Source organism: Varroa destructor, unplaced genomic scaffold (assembly GCF_002443255.2).
Source record: "Varroa destructor unplaced genomic scaffold, Vdes_3.0 BEIS01000004.1, whole genome shotgun sequence".
Lineage (NCBI taxonomy): Eukaryota > Metazoa > Arthropoda > Arachnida > Mesostigmata > Varroidae > Varroa > Varroa destructor.
The window spans coordinates 44,332,500-44,348,708 of record NW_019211457.1 but is presented as its reverse complement, the minus strand read 5'-3'; the positions used below and the strand labels follow the sequence as shown (position 1 = coordinate 44,348,708).

Here is a 16,209-nt window from a genome sequence, read left to right as displayed (position 1 = left end):
ATCGTATGTTCTAACAGTGTAAGGCGTTTCATTTGTAATGGCACGTTGGATTAGAAAGGTATCGAGTAATTTAAACACGATTGGCCTCAGATTATACAGCCGTCTATTGAAGCTCGTGCAGAAATACTCCGGCATCGTAAGTGTTTGTCGCTGTTCATAGACAAACAATTTTAAATAGGGTCTTTCATTCACCGTGGCATTCCTTCGAGATGGCTATAAACACAGCCAAGTTTATGAAATCACGTACAATGACCTTCTAATAAAACCGAAGAGAAATACGGTGACGAATATGGACACAGGAGTATCCACTGATTAATCCGTTGTGACGGACGGCCAGCAGGCTGGCAATCTAGACGCATAGACAATCCCATAATACCTAAGCGTTACTATTCGCTAACTTGTTTCTAACTAGTCAATTGTCGACTTTTCCCCGATGCAGATTTCGAAATCCCCATAGGGAAGTGCGAAGAAATCGTCTAAAACGAAGCGTGTGTTCTGTGCAGAACACGATACCGGTACACCACTTAAACTTAAAACAACCGTTCTTGTGAAAAGCCCTAAAGTCAATTCTATTATTTAACGGGATCCCGGTACGGACGACTTCATTGTGGTGCAAACATTCAGAACAGGCTGGTACACTGGAAACAGATGATCAGGCATCCCTACGAGTGGCAAATGTCTAGCATCTCTGCAAGAAAATTCGATTGCGAGGTCTGTTTGTCTTCACTCGACTCCCTATAAATTTCTGGTGGCCGGTACAACACAATACGCTCCCTCCGGTTAGCTAATTATAATAGGTAGGTAAAGTGGTAAGCCGAAGTGTTTTACGCAATTTATAATAATTTGCCACTCTGATGCAGACCGAGCTCCGACAGGCAGCGGCAACAGCAAATACAAAGCAAATAGCTGTACGTTGTGGGCCGAAAGTGGGCAAAATGGGTCTTTTGCCCCCCATCCGGCACTTTTGCTTGGCTCTCTTTTCCATATCGCCTTTCGGTGTAATGCTGGCGTCAACGTTTTTGAATATGAATGTCTAGGCCGATTTCTCTGTAGTCGTGTATCATACAGTATCTACCTGTGGATGCCGTATAAATGAGCATAATTGTTGTAATATTTCGAAAAAAAAAAGTTGTTCGTAGAAGCCTAGTGATAGCATCTGCTGCATCGAAAATATAATTGAAAAGGATAGAACATTTTAGTGATTTATAGTTGTCATAACATATTAATTGTCTCGTATCCCCGTGAATTCGTACCCGTGAATCACAGTTGAGCGCTACTCGAGCAAAAGACGAGATGAGCTTAGCGTAAGGCTTGGGTAGTTTGTGCACCTTCATTCCTAGACGATTTTTAGGTTCCGCAAACGAACAGCTAACACTGCTGATCTACGATTATTTTATAGTTACGCTTCTCGCCTACATATGACAACATAATTTCGAATGGATATTGAAAACGTTATAGTAGCGGGCATAATGGCTTGTTAGCCGTCAAGTGTATTGATCGATCAAAAGCCTTTGATTTTTTGGCCCGTTCTTGCCTTCGCCTTGTTCACCCTGTAAATAACTGAATCCGTTAGGATTGATTGTCAGTGCGCAGTTAGCACGCTTGATATACTAGGAAAATATTAGTTTTAATAAAGAGTGAGCCATTTATACAAACACAAATATAGGGGTAACTTCCGTATGAACGCCCTGTCACAGATACCTTCGGCGGTAATGATATTTGCCATTCTGTTAGTCAGCGGAAGTATTTCGGTGGTAGTAAATTTCAGACGGATCGTATCACAATGAAGAAAGTCCTTATGACAATGGTTCAGTCCTACTGTATTCGTATGGGAACCTTAGGGTCGTATGCAACCTGTATCCTAGATTGTGTCCAAGGTCCCATTGTGTTGAGGGCCAGTCTTTTGGTGCTATTGAAGCTGATGGAGATTCCGGACGTTAACCTGAAAACTGATAAAATTATCGGTTAACATTACTACATTAACGTTCCACTTATGTAGTCTCCTAAAAACGTCTACTCAAAAAACAATACCATCTGCATAGATCTCATTGAACCACAATTGTTTACTAAATTCAGCATAAATCATCAGTATAGTAGTTCCTTACTAAGACAAAGTTCGGTCAAAAGGAAGCTAGATATCTTCTCTAAGCCCCGTTAAATAGAACTCAAGTCGGTCCTAAGTTCATTTTAGTCTTCCGAGAGCAAGTTTGATGCGACAATCGTCCTTCATCACATCACAAAAAAGCATACAATCCGTATAGTGTATTCCTTTTTTTTTGTTAGCTTAGTGTATATGTTTGTTGTTTAATTGTTCGAATTATTGTTGCTTTTTGAAAACAAATATACTTTTGCACCATTGCATCAAGAGCTTCCGCTATGTTCGAGGGTTCTTAATAATCTCCTTTCAAGTCTACACCAGCTATTTACAGTAAATCGACATAAAACCTCATAGGAATTTCCCCCAAGCGACTTGTTTTTACAGGTATCGTTTAAAGCGCTATTAAAAAAGCATGGAAAACAAGGCCACATATGTATCTAGATACTCATTTTCGCCAAGCGTTGAATAGCAGTTACTGTAACCGAAGGCGTTACCGAAAGCCAGGCAGGCTTTATGAGAGAATAAGTAAACGTAGCAAGATTCTTCGTTTAAACTTGATTTTCTATAACTATCTCAGCAAGTCTAAGCAAGTAGGGTTGGTCTATATATATATATTACTTGCAAATCTCAAGCTAGTATAATTTGAGATTTCTCAATTATGTTATGTTTTAAAGCTGATTGTTATAGCAGACTTATGAACTAGCCAGTCTTCAGACATTCACCTGTCAATTTGTAGATTATTCCATTGCTGGCCTTTAGAAGCCTTCGGCAAACCGCTGAAATTATATCCGGCAAGCGCTGTCGATTGTTGACAACGATATGGTGCATGGCAGCTATATCCAACAGTAAGTTAACGTATTGAAGATTGTCTTCACAAATCTTCTTCAACCTAGAAATCATGAGTGCATTTGACAATGATGACCTTTTGTCGTGTTATGACTCGCACCCTAATAGCTACTGTTGATATTAGTTAGCAACTTACAGCTGTGTAATTGCTTAGCTGACTAGTTTTTTTATATATAAAATATATATTTTTATATATATAAATAGTGTCTCTACCTTTCATGGATATTTGACTATGAAAGCCTGTCGTATATAGCGGATTTTAAAAGTTTCAGCAAATGGTTTGTAGCAGATTCATTCTCCGTCATAATCTACTGATGGAAGTTAACTGTAAAAAAAGTAAAAAAGCACGTCTTTTTTTACATCGGGTAGGGTTTTATTTTAAAATCCCCAGGTGACTCAGGCTAGTGAATTCGCCATCTATGGCATATCATATATCGTTAGTTTGGCATAAAGCTGGATTTCGAACACGCGTAACGTTCAGCAATTGTCCTTGACGCTGGGTTACTAGAAAACCCGTATGGTTGAATTTACCTTGAAGAAAGGGGTTCGTGGCGTGACAAGTTTTTGTGAATAATTTATAAAAAGTGTGCTGAAACCTATACTAGCAAACTGTATTAAGCGACTCTATGTCTATCCTCTCATTTAACTACTTATAATACGACTTTGCGTTTTTGTGAGATGACACGAACCGTAAATCAAGAACTATACCACACTATACAGGTGGGTTAATCACCTCCTAAATCTGCATTAACAGGTTACATACAGCTATGGGCCAACTTTATAGAAGATCGCATCCGTAGCGACATAGCAACAACTGCACATTTCCATCACTTTTTTTTTTTTAGCTGGCTCTATTGCTACCCTTATTTAAATCAACACAAAGCTTTAATGTTGTTTACTTCTTATTGTTGTTTCATCTTTAACCAATTTCAAACTACACGTGCGTTTTCGTGCAATGCATGCCTGAATCGACATTTTGTACGACGCAGACGCATCGAATTTGATATTCCGTTGTTATAATTTTCGGTCGCTACTAGCGGTATTTCGGCAGTCCATCGCATCGGGGATGTCGACAACAATGGAGCTGGCAATCAATAACAGGGTTTTCGCGAGTGTACTCTGATAGGCGTTCACTTGTCGCCGCCCATCAGTCTCCTCTAGTTGGCGTTTCTAACTCCCGATTCTTCGATAGGCTCGCGTATCTAAAATGTCTCGCACCGGCTCTACCTAACAGACCGGGATCCTCACTAGCCTCTGCGTTGTCTGACCGACTCTCCACTCGTTCTTACAACCACGTCTTATTGCGACCGACAGTCACCTCCTGACTGACGCATCCACTCACCGACCGTCTCTGCTATCCCACTACAGCAGTAATACAACAAACCCCAAAATCAGCCCACCTTATCTGAGCACATAGCGGCGTGCGAGTAGGCACAAGAGGGTATGAAAAAAGGGGCCGAGCGGTTTACCCCGTTCGGGTTGTCCACAGCCACAGAATGCCCCTAGCTAGCACGCCCAATAGCTCCTCTTCGTCCCCACCTCCCATTACATTAGGTGTTCTGGATACGCTGCATATACCTGAGTTGTACGAGAACGAATCCCTTGTTGTGATGTCCCCCCAACATTACCCAGCACCTTTGGCGGTTGTCTTACCGACCTCGTGAACTCTATAGCCCCTCGAGCTCATGTCTGGAACTCCAACGTGGCCTCTGTTGCGGTTTCTGCTGTTCTGGCCACTGCCTAAAACCCCACCACGAGCGCGTCCCAGACCACACTCACTCACGCCGGGGTTCAGATCCGACAGCCACATTTACACACACAGACATACTGAGCCACGTCCACTCAGCCCCTCCGGTCGTCACACGTCCAGTATTGTACACACAACATTGAGAGCGTGTACTGGCAGACATAGATCCCGTGAGCGGCTTCGAGGTGCCTCCCGCTCTCCGTCTCCGCATGCTGCTACTGCTGCTGATGTGTCCCGGCAGCACACGAGTTGTGTCCGGCCTCCGGTGCACGACCTGTGCACGGGGCCGTAGCCAGAGCCGAGGGCAGGAGCTCCCAGGCCAGCCACGCAGCGAGCCAGCGCAGCTCGTGAGTGTTGACCCGGTCTCCCTGGAGACGCCTCACGTCCACACCCTATAAAACAGCCAGTCTGTAGGAAAAGACACAGCACACCGCAGTGGTAGATTGGGCCGTTCGTTGCATTCACTGCGATCGAAATCGATGTGATGCAAAGGCTGGACAAAACCAATGCAAACCGGTAACAATTTGGCTTCGTAGAGCCAAATGGCAACTAACTGTGACGTTCACAAACAGCTACTGCTGTTGTGGCTGCTACTTGTAGCACTACAGCTGGTAGCACCTCACCAAGTATATAGAAATGACCTCCTTCTGAATACAGAACTGTGAAGACGTCAAGCGTGGCCGCCAAATGGCTACGCCGCCAGCGCCAAAGCCACATCGTGTTTATTGAAGACATTTTTGTCACGATGACGAATACGACGAGCGGATGGTCTTATGAGTTCGTAGAACCGGCGGCCTTTCTATCGTCGTGATCAGGAGCTAACTCAGCTATTAGGTTGAGCGAAAATGAAAACGTGCGGGTTTTCAGGTTAATCATGTCTCTTCCACATGCCCTCGAACGACGCGACAAGTACGAGAGGCACACGTCAGTAACGATTCTTCAGCGATTGAACGGTGAGTACTAGAATCTCACAGGAAGTTAGAGCGCACCCACTAAATGGACACATATAGATAGAGATTGAGTGAAGGATTCTATGGGTATCTGCGTGCGTGTATATGTGTATAGGTGACTGTTGAAGTAGGAAATAACCTACAAATACGCGGGTTTTGTGTCGTGCAAGGGTTGAATAGGACAGAGACAGAAATCTCTCTATGAGACAATCGGCTATAAGTAGATACTGGATATAGGAAAGGTCCCATTAGTGGCATGCTCGTGTATATATACACTGTGAACGCATGGTTTTGGTTAGTGTTGTGATTATTTATACCAGCTTGCGAAATCGTAAACCCACTCTTCACTACGTAATAGATCTACGTTTTATACGTGCAGTCTAAAGTCAAGCCACGTAGGGGGAATATGTGTAAGAGTTAGTTCACGTTTTGAGTTAAAGTGCAAGGTTCTAGTATGGCTTCTTGACCGTATCGAAACTTCTACAATGCTATCTTATGAAATCTATAGTCTAAATGCTCATAATACACGCTACTGAACCAGTCACCCTTTAATGATTCGGATTAGTGGATGGCTGTATTTATTGCGATAGCCTTTATTTAAACGACCTCTTCTCTGATGTTGCAAATATCAATAGGCGTCGATGGGCGACATATCGTGTTATTCAAATGACTATCGTTCGCCCCCTTGTTACATGGCTTCTGGAAATTATCTAAGCAATGATCATACAAGTAAATGGGGCAGATATCTTAACATCCGATGAGGATTCCATCGTTGCACTGTGCGACGTAAATGTTTATAGACGAAAAGGAATAGACCTATTTAAACAGCACAATGTGCTCCCTAAGTAAGCAAACGCGTGCCTATCAATGCACAAATAACAGACTGTTTCGTTTGTAGCTGAGTACTGCAAATGCTTTCTGTGTAACTGCTCAAATCTTCTCGTATATGTCTTGAATCCTCTTAGTTAAATTTATATAGTCAGCAATTGCCCCTTTTCTTATTAGCGTTTAAGTGCAATCATGCACGACGCTTATTTCTATCCTTTACAACTTTTGTTATTTTAGCGTTTCCCCCCCGAACCTCTGCCGCTTGCATAGCTCCATGCTATACGAGTTTCGTTAATTATCGTCAAAAAAAAATACGAAATTTACGAGGATTAAAAGGGGAAAGAAAAAATAGAAATCAGTCGAAACATAGACCCATACATATTTATAGCGTCGAGAAGTTCGACGGGTAAAAACTCCGTGCCTTCGAATGAAGCAGCTATCTTTGCGCAAGTTGCGCGAACTTTAGGTTTCTTAGAAGCTTCGCAGAGGGCTTGCCTAGTTAAGTTGAACAGTTGTTCTGTATCGCGCGCGCCAGCTGAGACGAACATCCCTATATCCCAGTTTTGCCCTGCAGCTAGGATCGATATCTCGATCGTCGACCTAAATAGCACAAAATCATCTCTGCTATCGTGGTCCGAACGACGTCCTTGCCTACTCGGTCGCGCTTGGATTGTTGAACGAATTCGCGTGATATTGTTGTAGAAACGATTCTGCGCGTTTGACGAAAGGCAACCCCGGCAGCAGGCTACCCTCTTAACCAAATTCGACACCAGGAAAGTTCATTGTGGGTGACTAATTAAGTTATACCTATACCCAGATAGGAATACAAAAAAAAGAAACTTATTTGCAAGTTAGATTCTAATCTTTCGATTCGTGATGGAAAAGCTTGACTTCATCCTAACAACCTTTTGCCGAATAAAATTTTACTTTTAATTTAATATATATAATAAAGCTTGAAGAATCAAAGCTAAATTAGAATCGAAAGAAAACTAGTAGAATAGTAATTATTTTTTTTTTTAATAGTTTATCACATATTATCCCCACGATATCCAATGCAAACCAATTGCAGCAGGCAAGCCCTCAATAGAACTAGGCACTCAGGCCGCAGTCGGTTTACCTAGGTTTATGTACGGATGAAATGCAAGCAAATCTAGATTTTTTATGATATTGATGAACAGACCTAACATATCGTTCTAAGTGACCTAATAAGCGGATACCCTTTAGCCACGATCGATTCGCTTTGTCGCCAACAACGACGACTGCCTAACACCGTAAACATCAAATGAGGACGAACACAACGAGACATCTTTGAATCTAATTCGTTGCCACAATGCTTTCCCATCTCGCGCCATCTTGGTGGGCCAGGCTGGATCGTGCCGCGCTTACCTCCTCTTTATATGCTTTTAAAATTAGCCGCTCCGATTTATCTACACCCACCGCGACCCGACCGAGCGTCGCTGAGTGGTTAACTCCATCTTTATATTTTTCATGACCTACCGATTACGAATAGTTCTGATACTTTTAGTAGGATTCAGGGCAATAGTCCAGTATAACGAGTTCATAGGGCCACGCTATGATCCCTTGCGAGAAAACTTTATTATTTTCATTAAACCGTCGTATGTTTAGGAGAATAGCGCTAGGAAGCGCGCCGATAACCTATTCCAAATGTCATTTAGGGCGTTTGATACTTGTGAAGCGCGGGCCCAAAAGTACACTGGAGCTTGGTCCCTTGGTTCGAATCCAAACATGGACAGACTGCTTCGTGCTAGGAGCCAGCCGTCTGATAAAATATTTAATAACGATACCGGACATGAAATCTGAAACATAAAGGCAGCCAAAGCTTCAGATCTGGACCGTTACAGCCCTGTATATTGTTCTCGTATATTGAAGCAGAAGAGATTTCTGGTTCGATCCGACCTCATTTTGCCTTCGTCCTTCGACGTATAGACCTTGACTTTGTTGCTTATTGGGCTGCATGTAACACCAGCTACTAACGAATCGATAATCCATGTCTTCAAATATATTCGCTATAGACCTTGATTGCCGATCGAGATATACAGCTGATCGAGGCCGCGATACAATGTGATTTTCGATTTCGTAGGATTTTTGCCAGCGCTGGCTTTTGTGTCGGTTCCAACCAACGCGTCGGGTAGCACCAATGTGATTACGCCACGCTTTGAAGCTGTTCCAGTGTTTGTGTAAGACATTTCTGTCTCTTTCCCAATATCCTTCTGCTGCCCTTCGTCTACGCATTAAGCTATCTACAGTCGTTACGAGGAGCATTTTGTGCCGCAAACCGGAAAGCGAAGGCGCACAATTGGGAACTCAATGTATACTCTGAAGCGCGACTGACTTCCACTCCCTTCATCGTTTAACGTAATGCGATACGGCAATGAAATACCGGTGACGGCGGGGCATCGGTTAGAGGCGGCTCTGTCCGCCTAAAAGCAAAGGTAAACTAAGCCTCACAGATGATGTATGATTGTTCCCCTGCCCCACACAAAGCCTTCACATCTCGCGTCACCTTGGCGGGCGAGGCTTATTGCATAGATCGAATCTCTGTATATAAGTAAATATAGATACTACCAGGCGAAACGATAGTAGAACGGCGATGCTTAACCACATGTGTGTCTGCCATTCGCAGTTAAGTACAACGGTAGAGTTACTCGCTAATATTCGAAGACATAGAAAAGGGATCAATACGACATAGTTTCCAATGACATAAACATAAGGTATCTATGGACGGCTACTATGGACTGTATCTTATTATAATAAATTGGACCTGGGAGCCAGGTTTCAGCTATAGCCTGAGTGTGCTCCTCTAGTATTTACAATGCCTGTTCTTTTTGCCCAATGCGACACTGACTAATCCCCTCCGACGCTAGTTGAACAAGAGGGGGCAACGTCTATTCATTATTATCGATGCAACGTGTATAATAACATGACGAATAATTGTTGTATTAAAGCGGAAAGGAATAGTGCGCGGGCATTACCATTTACGGACATGTTTGCTTGAACCACCCTTTTTTATGCCCTCTGTTCGGATTAGAATCTTTCAGCCGTCTCAGATAACTCTGACTAGTAAGCATGACAAAAGATTTGTAATTATATAGGCTTATATCCATATGTTTTGTTTAAACGTAAAGTTGTCTTACTACGGGAAAAGTCAACATAACTATGATAAAATTTCACTGGTAAATCTCGCAACGACAGCAGTCCTATCGGATGGCAACCCGATTGAGTTGCTGCCTGCCGATCAATGTTAAAGTGTCATGTAAGCGCGAATTACCATGCGCTAACATATGGACATCTGGAAACGTTGTATAAAAACACACACTTCATCGTGAAACAAAGTAAGCAGAACTCTTTTATTATCCATATTGCTACTTTATTTTTTGCATTCTCTGATGCTAAATTTCGGTTCTGTCTTAAAGGGATAAAAGATTAGATAAAATCAATAGTATATGCTTACGGGAACTTGTGATACTACCAGAAACGTATCGCCGGCGCCACTTCTGCTCCTGATGGATATTTGCCTTTATTTCACTTATAAGTTTCGTCCCCTTTTTCCTACCGGATGAAGCAGGCGATGCAAGTTCCCTCCCCGGAACTCGTTTAAGATTTTCTACCCATATCTGTAAAGCCTGCATGACGTCGCTGTTATCGTTGTTGACCCATGATGTGAACCGCTAGGGCCGAACAAAATATCCACCCGAGGAATTCGAGATCGTCGAGATTTAGGAACAGGTCTCAATAGCAAAGAATAGGGCAGTATTAGCAACCTGCAACCTTCAATTGACCGGGCACAAAGTAACGGACCGGCCACTCACTATAATGTGTAGGTCACCTCACAACCACGTTACATTTCTTCCAGCTAATACAGATCGTCACGTATACGACTAACGAACATAACATTGTGTTGTCTCCGCGTATGATTGCGGCAGCAGCTGGCTGGACAGCGGCGCAAAGGAAATTACGTATATGAAATGAGAGAGTATGGCTGGTTAGGGCAGAACGGGCAATTCGATAAGCTAGAAATAAAATACGAAAGGAAAGAGAAAAAAGGCAGCGGGGGGCAATATTATTATATAACGAGACTCGTATCTTGTGCTCGATCAAGGTTTATTGCTCCCCGTATGGGTCATGTACACAGGGACATGACAGGCCTGCTTTTGTCACCATGGTCTGCCACAGTTTTTTGAGGGCGGCAGCGCGATGATGTAACCACCCCCATCCCTTTGTGTCCCCAGCTGTGTCGTAAGGAAACGCGCTATCCATGCGAATGCCTGACGGCAGTGCAATGTGCTATGAAACATTCAGCGATGCAACCGAGATCTCGGTCAGCTATCTATGTGATATGAAAAGGGGTATAGGTATAACCTGAAGGGACTATCCAGCGATATACGTCACGCGCAGCTCAGAATCCTGCCCTCAGGGTGAACGAATAGTAATTCACATGTGCCCTCGTAAAAACGTTTTCGGTTTATATGGAACAAAGACAAGGGACGTGAAACAAGGTTCATGGTGTCGTTTTCTAATTGGTTTCTGCTTGTATCAGGTGATACGCGCTTATACGAGCGCGTAACCATGACAAAGCGACGTCAATTTAGGGCAATGGGTTGTTAAATCAGGAATATTAGAGGAAAAAAGAGTATCTTGCAGTTGCGTAAGATTGTGTCCAAATTAGGCTTTTCTAATAAGGGACGGTGGAAGTGCCGCTTCAGGATGCGGCAATAAATAGTCACGTTTATCGTCTATTTAGAACTAGGCACAAAGGATTTCCTGTCAAGACATCTGAGAATACGGCACGTCTTTAAATGAATGATGCACACTGACCTATCAACGCTTCTAGCCTTGCGTTCGGTACTACAACCGTTGCCCTAGATGAGTGGCTCCTAGCTATGCTGTTCGAACTAACTTTTCGAACTTATACCACCTCACGTGTCCGTACGTTTTGTAGACAAACGCGTTATTACCGCAGCATCATGGGAAGAGTCAAGGTTTCACTGCTTGCCACTATTGCATCGTGCATTTGTTCTTGTCTCCCTTGAACAAACGTGTAACTACTGCCTATGGTACGCAGACTTCTACGGCGCTTGGTTGTTTTTGTGTGCAGTCGTTCGACAGACAACCACTCCGAGCTAGGTATTCTGTGACCTATATCTTTCACTATCATAGTAATGCACAATTAAGGCGCTCCATCAAATGGAAGCTCCACCTTCTAATGAAATTTACACCGTGAACAAATCGTATGAGCCGATAGCTCATTCTTCTCTTCCTCATAATTAAGTATCCTATGCAAGTACCAAAACCGAGAATTGAAATGATCTAACTTATATGTTACGCGCAGAACGCAGGATTTGGGTAAGATTGGTCTATTGATTAGAAGTCTATTGGTATTTTTTTCACATCTTAACACTATCATATGTATGATCATATTGGTAGGCCCGTGTTAGACTCTAATGGTAGCTTCTCATGGTCAAACGTTGCAGAAATAAACAGCCGTAACCAGTTCCTTTACCCCTCTCTAACTTTGGGAGTTATCAGTTTAGACGTAGTTGCATAATACATTTCATAACAAACATCACAACACTCCTAAAGGTATAACTAAAGAAAAGATGAACAGAAATAAAGAGTAAAAACAAACACTTATACTTCACAATGGGAGACGGTCGGCAAGGTTCTATTCGCTTCAGCGGACGGAACGTATAGAACCCAGAAACGATGACTGGCCAATTTTGTAAATAACCCCAAAAAAAACCTGATTGGAAGGGAAACAAGCAGAAGTGATAACGCACAAATACATCATTACGCTCATGGCGGTCGCAAAATTTCGCGTATCCACGGAAACATCTAATTTAACACGTTAAAAACTGTCGCAGCAAATGATTTTTTCGACGTTTTCTGTAGGTATGAGCGGCTCTTTCCAGGGCGTACTAACTGTATACGATTGCTCTGCAATAGCAAGTGTCCTTGCAAGTAACGAACTAGAAGGGCTTCGCTTACCTCTGCCAGATCGTGCCCTATAGAACAGTTCGAGCCCGCAACTACCTGCACGAGCTGCAGACCCTCGTGAGACGCGTCCACCCGCCGCCAGTTTGGGCATTACCTCGTTTCACATCACCATCGCTTTCGCACGGCATCGCAGAGATCGCCTGATAATCATCACGCATTCTTACCGGTGAGTGCCGCTGTACACAATTTGTCGTAATAGTTTGTATCCTCGACTCTGTGAGCTGACCCTGGCTGACCGTGTCCGAGTTCGTCTGAGCATTCAAGAAGAGTCGGCAGATATTACGACTATTACTGGTAGTAGTCATAATAATCATAGTAGCAGGAGCAGCAGCAGCAACATCGTCATTGGCAACAGCCGTGGCAAACCCTCAACGCTGCGCAACCCGATGTGGTTATAAGCTCGCGCTGTGTCAGCTTCACCTATTCGTTCGCTTACGTGGTTCGTTAGATACGCGTAGTAGCAGTAGTAGTTAGTAGTAGTAGTAGTTAGTAGTAGTAGTAGTAGTTAGTAGTAGTAGTAGTTAGTAGTAGTAGTAGTTAGTAGTAGTAGTAGTAGTTAGTAGTAGTAGTAGTTAGTAGTAGTAGTAGTTAGTAGTAGTAGTTAGTAGTAGTTAGTGGTAGTTAGTGGTAGTTAGTAGTAGTTCGTAGCAGTTAGTAATAGTTAGTAAGTAGTAGTAGCAGCAGCAGCAGCAGCACTAGTGGCAGTTGGCAGGCGCGCTTATGCCCCCTTCCAGCCTCCTCAAATCCTGAAAGTAGCAACCTCTCCCCCTCCTCAAGAAACACAATTGGAGTAGACGCGGCACTATCAGCTTGGTAAAACAGTAAGCATTCGTTCATGGCGGCCAGTTGCGTGTTCGTCTGACAGCTCAGCCCTGGCCACTCAGCTTGCTGCCTTCTCCTTACAACGCGTGTTCCGCTGCGCCCAACAACCGGCGCTACTGGTAGAGGGTCTAGGTTTGACCCCTGCACTCAGTTCAAGGCTCGGTCGGGCGGTTATTGTCGCATGGGTACAATAACATGCTGCAGCAGCCCTAGCAGCTACTTGAACCATCGTCTCACCTATTCATATGTGGTACCGTGGTAACCAAGGCTGAATGTTCAGTACGTGGCTAGTCACGGATCCCACGGACGAAAGCGTGGGTAGATCGGACCAATCGGAGCAGGATCAGCCATGGGTTGTTCAAATGTAACGTGCCGCGTCCAGTTAGTTGGTCCGCGTTGGTCAATTATCCGCTGGGTTATCAACTAAACAGGTCAGTAGAAGTGTGGCCTAGCTTATGCTCGGTGCGTGTATGTACTTCGTCAAGCAAAAGCGAGGTAACTTGAACGACGTTGTATGTATATATCCGTCCACAGATTGCAATTTACCGAATGGGTAGTGGGTGGTCAGAGGGGCGTCGGCCGCGGCAAGGGTCTGGTCTGTCAGACCGTCGACAAGCAAACGGACGGAGAACGACGAGAACCTGCTCAGCTGGCTGGAACCAGGTTATCTATGCTATGAAAAAATCAGGCAAAACTCCACAATTCAACGGCTAACTATCGCTGTTGCTGTTGAAGTCGGATCGTTGTGATAACCAAGACAGTCACTGCGGCCGCTTATTGCTCGCCCAGCTGCATCAGTGTTATTATACGTAATCTTTCAGTTAAGAAGAATGATTCGGTTAGAAATAGGAAGCTTATTCTGTCGACGAGGCGGACTATATGCCTTCTCTATTTTGGGGAACTCTAGCATAGACTAGAAGTAAACTATGATAACTAAGGTAGCCAACCGTAACGCTTCTTTCCATACTATAATCCGCCATTGGTAGTAAAGTAGCAGGGCGTGAGCTGTCCACCCGTGTAGCATAACAGTGTTTATCATGGGCCTGCGTTGAAACAGGCGGGGTACTTTTTTCTCTTTTTTAGCGTCAGTTGTCCGAAATTTGATATTAATTTTACCTTGTTACCGATATCTTTGGTCATACAGAAAAGGGCGGCAGACCGCAGGTGGCAACAGGGGCTGTCGCCGTTGCATTATTTCTTAATTTGAAGCGGTGCCTGTTTTACGTGACTGGACAAACGAAGTTGTCTCGTTAGTATGTAGTTAATGCTGTTTTAATAATCATTTATTTTGATGCATCGGCGAAGGCTAAAGCGGTCACGAGGCTGGTTTTACAAGCCAGTTTTAGATGAGGCTCACGTTCGAATCTGAACATCCGCGTGAAAAGGTCTTTATGGAGGTTATTCGATCAATTAGGACAGTATCTCCATAGAGAAGAGTTATAAAAAAAAACTAGATCAACAATGGTCGAAGGGCGCGAAAGTTTAAGGTTGCATTGGTACGAGGCTGAGCGCGCGTACCTAACACCTTCTACATTAGTGTCCACCTGTAATCGGAAGCCGGAAATGGCAAGGCGTTCCGCGTGTTAAAGGACGACCAAGAGAAACGTACTTATTTCCCCGCGCGGATGCTGCATGACGATATCTCGAAGGTATTGCACTACCTGTATTTGTCACATATTTCGTGAGCGATATCGATTTCAGCGTCAACGTCATTAATGATAAAACAAGAACGTCGAAAACGGCGAAGTTGTTATCTACAGCAAACAAAAAAAACACTCAATGGAACTCTCAAGTCTTCGGCTTTTTTCAGCGGCTGTCTCGGAGCAGCGATTGTTGCTAGGGCAATTTTTTGCTACCACGATACACCTGTCGACTTAGCTTGTTGGAGTTCTGCTTTGTTAGTGCATACTGTGTTGGTGTATACCCGCATTAGCTTAGCGCGCGCGAGTGAGCGATGGAACAAGGTCCATGTCGTAGCATGTCCGCCAAGGAAACAAAGTATGACCCACGTGAAACACTTTTAATGAGACAAGCACCGCCGATTGGCCACCTCTTGCTTCTCCTGAACACATCGATTGTGACCAAAATAGGATGATCTTCCCGAGTGCAGTAGCAGCGACGACGACGACGATACAATGTAACGCATCAATCGTCCACAAAAAAACAACTCACATACATAAATGGTCACCTGAGCTTAACGACGGGAGGTGGAAGGGCGCTATTCAATGAGCACCGGAATCGCCATTTTGTTCCTGTCGTTCGCCGCCATTTACTGTTCGACGGCGATCGTTGTCGATATGTATGCATCGCTCAAACGAGTTTGTTCTATGTCTGTTTTGCACAAACAGGCATTGCCTGTGAGAAGCGATAGCGCAGTACTTAGTTCGGGCTTACTTTACTACGTAAGTCGATGCTCAATGGCTGGCTGACAACTCCGCTACAGGCACTAAAGGCTCTCTCAACATAAACATTACGGCAGCATCAGGAGAAGTCACTCGGGCTGTCGCTGCTGCCGGGTCGTTGTTGTTGATGAGGCCTATCTTGGCCTCCCCGTGCCGGTGGCTGTTCAACTGTTCCCCAGTTTCTTCTTGGCTGATCACGGTCAACTACTTATTGTTGCTTGTTGTTTATATTGCTGCGGCTATCGTCGTCGTTGTTGTTGCGGCGGCCGCTTTTATTGAGAATGGCACTTGTCGTATATCCTCCACTTGTCGGACCTCACCTTTAGCGATGGCCAGCTGTAGATGTCGTCTGTTTTGGACACTTCATCAGCGTTAGCCGCTGCGGAACACTACCACGACGGCCGATGAGCGCGTTGCTTGTGACAGGAACAGCGGCAAAAATAGCAGCTACAAACAGAAGCAGCAGCAGCGGTGGCGGTGGCGGTGGCGGTGGCAACAGCC

At 44.2% G+C, this 16,209-nt stretch overlaps 1 protein-coding gene across 5 annotated transcripts; it reads right to left on the bottom strand.

The window, feature by feature from the left end:
* Positions 1 to 1,458: 1,458 nt before the first annotated feature.
* On the bottom strand, positions 1,459 to 15,694 carry LOC111248680 (uncharacterized). 5 transcript variants are annotated; one of them, XR_015326676.1, is made up of 4 exons: positions 15,495 to 15,694; positions 2,821 to 2,987; positions 1,702 to 1,949; positions 1,459 to 1,550 (listed from the first exon to the last, which is right to left on the bottom strand). XR_015326676.1 is itself a non-coding variant. In XM_086987485.1 (4 exons), exons 1-3 carry the CDS (start codon positions 15,017 to 15,019, stop codon positions 1,816 to 1,818), a joined length of 405 nt encoding a protein of 134 aa, XP_086843611.1. In that variant the 5' UTR covers positions 15,020 to 15,179; the 3' UTR covers positions 1,459 to 1,550; positions 1,702 to 1,815. The 5 variants fall into 5 exon arrangements, 3 of the variants coding, with proteins under 3 accessions (XP_086843611.1, XP_086843613.1, XP_086843612.1); XM_086987485.1 differs by lacking the exon at positions 15,495 to 15,694 and adding an exon at positions 14,916 to 15,179; XM_086987487.1 differs by lacking the exon at positions 15,495 to 15,694 and adding an exon at positions 13,544 to 14,894.
* Positions 15,695 to 16,209: the final 515 nt, after the last annotated feature.

What these genes read in the sequence shown, in the direction of transcription:
- LOC111248680 (XM_086987485.1), bottom strand. Translation starts at nt 15,019, where the DNA reads ATGACGTTGACGCTGAAATCGATATCGCTCACGAAATATGTGACAAAT. An exon ending in GCATCCGCGCGGGGAAATAA is followed by an intron (nt 2,988 to 14,915) that starts GTACGTTTCTCT and finishes CATGATTTCTAG; the next exon opens with GTTGAAGAAGATTTGTGAAG. An exon ending in AATAATCTACAAATTGACAG is followed by an intron (nt 1,950 to 2,820) that starts GTGAATGTCTGA and finishes TAATTTTATCAG; the next exon opens with TTTTCAGGTTAACGTCCGGA.